This window comes from Plasmopara halstedii (assembly GCF_900000015.1).
Source record: "Plasmopara halstedii genome assembly, contig: Scaffold_2315, whole genome shotgun sequence".
NCBI classification, from domain to species: Eukaryota; Oomycota; class Peronosporomycetes; order Peronosporales; family Peronosporaceae; genus Plasmopara; species Plasmopara halstedii.
In genome coordinates this window covers 1-3101 of record NW_020189222.1, presented here as the reverse complement: position 1 = coordinate 3101, position 3101 = coordinate 1, and the positions used below count along the sequence as shown (strand labels likewise).

Below are 3101 nucleotides of genomic sequence, written 5' to 3'. Positions count from 1 at the left end.
TACTCACCTCTTTCATTGCAAGATTTGAACGATATTGAAAACTATTTTAAAGCTACAAGTAAAGCTAAACATACGATTGACATTTTGTACGATACATAAATCCATCTTCTTAAATTGCAAGAGCAGCCTTCACAGCTTTTTCAGCATTGATACGACCGTATCCATACTGATTATTCGGAAATACGGTGTCTGAGGTTCCACCACATGTCAATGCAGCTTTTGGCAGCGTTTGGTCCGTTGAATTAATCAGCACAGTCTTAACAGCGTCAAAGTTCAAGCCAGGACGAGCACTTAGAATCAACGCAATTGTACCCGCGAGGTGGGGTGCAGCCATACTCGTTCCTGAAATACTTCTATACTCCGAATTGTCATTATTCCAAGCGGATCGAATGCTCACTCCAGGGCCAACAAAATCAGGCTTGATGTTACCGTTAGTAGCTGGACCTAGACTGCTGAACGTGGCTAGATTGTCATTCTTATCAGTCGCTCCTACTGAAAAGACCTTAGATGAATCGCTTGGGGACGCAATCGAACCACATCCTGATGTGCCTGAGTTGCCGGCTGAGAATACGGGAATGATACGAGCTGCATGCCAAGCATCTAAACTTGACTGAAAATAATTCGGGTCTTGGCCACCTCCCCAACTATTGCTCACAATGTGTGGAGCCTTTGAGGGGTCGCAATTGTTACCACTCGTGTCTGTTGGACACAACATGAATTGTGCACATGCCGTCAATAAAGATAGGGAGCAACTTCTCGGTCCACAACCCTTGCAGGCCAACCACTTTGCACCAGGTGCGACCCCCACTCCTTTTCCTCCTACAGCTGTGGCCATTGTGTGCGTTCCGTGGCCACTTGCATCAAAAGGAGTCACAGTCCTTTGTCGAGGATCAAACCAGCCGTGCGAACCAACCCAGTTATTGATCAGACTCTCATGACTACTGCGTACACCAGTATCGATGTTTCCAATAACGACATTCTGACCAATGTTTTTTGAAGACCAAACATTCGGTGCTCTGATTTTTGTGACACCCCATTCCGCAGATGCAGTGTCATTCGCTAAGTCGGCCGCACACTTTGTTGAGTCTTGATTGACAATGATGTCATAGACAATTTCTTTCACCGCCAGGAGGCCATGTATCTGCTGAACCAATTTCAAAGGACAATCTTTGACTTCAATCGTGTTGCTGATCCAATTGCTTCGAAATTGATAGCCCTCTGCTGTAAGGACTCGCATTACTGAATTTTGTGTCCGACGTGCGTGCTGTTTGAGAGCGTAAACTATGTTTCGAATGTTTGCAACTCGCTCAGCCTCTGTCCAAATTGCATTACTGGTGTTGGCAGCAGCAGCGATGACAGATTTTGTATCCTCATTCATGATGATAACGAGTCGGTTTGGGTCGTACAAGTTGCTCACAACCTTGACCAGCGGAGAAATTAATCTTGGTGCCACACCTGTGACAGAATCCACAATATCCGAAATGAAGGCATTCTGAGCACCCGACACAGCAAACATGTGCGTGGCTGCGGTCAATATGAACGTTGCAAATTTAAGTCGCATCATAATTTGCGGCTTTTTTTGTGACTTGAAGGTCGAGTCGATGTGAATCGCAACAGGCAGCTCAGTAGAAGGTGGAAGGTGTATTTGAAAATGAACACGAAAAAGTGGTCTTTGAAAATATGATAGAAGCAGTGCACCATCGTGGTTGCACTTGCTTCTTGGAGTTTTTGGTGGTGTTAGAAGGTGATCACTTTCCCCACGACGCTCGCTCTTATGGTGTAGCAAACGATCAAGCTTTTCATCCACTTCTCATGCTCTCAAAGCCACCCCATCGAAAAAAAGTCTAGTAGGAATGCAGCGTCTACAACAATTATAAAGATATCATTAGTAGAAAGTAAAGAGGTAACTGTGCTTGTAAGTAAATAATGGTAGCTACGTGCCTCTTCACCAACTTGTCGGGAAGGATATTGTTTTCTGGACTGAAGAATCTGACAGATAAGTAGTATATCCAATGAAACTGGATATGACTCAGAAATTGCCGAAACCATATTTCTTGACTTTATATAATTGTGTCAATTTTTTCTCTTTTTGCCCAAGAGAAATATATTAATTGAGGCAGCATAGTACTGACACATCATATCTATCGATAGTATTAAGATGACACAGAATGATTAGACTACGATACCGCCTTTTCACAGTCCAACCTCATGGAAAAGTCTTTCACTAACGCCAATTGGTCGGCACATGCCAAGACATATAGTTCAGTATTCATATCACTAACCCATCGTTGGGCTGTGGATTCACTTCAGATTGCACATCATACAATTCTGCACAAACTTCAGCAACACGAAGCCAAAAACTCTACCACACCGTTTCACTTTTTGGACGTTGGATGTGGCCCAGGAGTACTGAGCTTTGAGTTTGCACGACGGTATCTGACAATTCCGACAAAGATTTGCATTACAGCCTCCGACTTATCTGATGGGATGTTGCAACAAGTGAGAGACAATCTTAAGGAAGATCCAACGCTATTTCCATTCGCATCAAAGTTTAGTACGTTACAGAGCAATGGGTTAATGCTAGAGGAAGTAAATGATTCATCGGTTGACATAATTGGATCCAACTTTGGCCTGGGAATTTTTCCAGATCGTGTAAAAGGTTGGGCAACAGCACGTCGAGTGTTAAAAGAGGATGGATTGCTAGTCATCACGACGTGGAGTGAACAAAGCTCCCAAATGGTCTGGTTTGATCAGCTGACTGAAATGTTTAATATTATTGATGGTGAAGGAGAACCGCTGGAGCGGCCATCGTTGACCGCAGGCACGGATCAATTGAGGGTGTCGAAGGAGCTAAGAGAGGCTGGATTTCGAAACGTGAAGGTGTTTTCAACTACCCATACCATTGTATTTGACGATCCGAAAGCAATTATACAGGCAAATATGAACAATCCGGCTACTATCAAGTTTCTAGAAAGATTGACGAAGGAACAGATAGAACAAACGTTGACTGAGATGTTAGAGAAGGATGCTCAGAAGAACTTTTACCAAGAGGAAGAAGAAACGGAAATCGCATCCACTGACCACAGTCTACCGCGCTTAAT

The 3101-nt window shown here is 43.7% G+C and overlaps 2 protein-coding genes across 2 annotated transcripts; one reads left to right on the top strand and one right to left on the bottom strand.

Moving 5' to 3' along the window:
• Nucleotides 1-109: 109 nt before the first annotated feature.
• Nucleotides 110-1561, bottom strand: PHALS_03410 (serine protease family; the record flags this gene model as incomplete). Its single annotated transcript, XM_024717613.1, has 1 exon — nt 110-1561. The coding sequence occupies one exon, from the start codon at nt 1559-1561 to the stop codon at nt 110-112; it is 1452 nt and encodes a 483-aa protein (XP_024583094.1).
• A 647-nt stretch (nt 1562-2208) lies between these two features.
• Nucleotides 2209-3101, top strand: PHALS_03409 (ubiquinone menaquinone biosynthesis methyltransferase; the record flags this gene model as incomplete). The annotated part of the gene is made up of 1 exon (XM_024717611.1): nt 2209-3101. A coding segment is annotated over one exon (893 nt), but the record flags the coding sequence as incomplete, so codon positions are not given.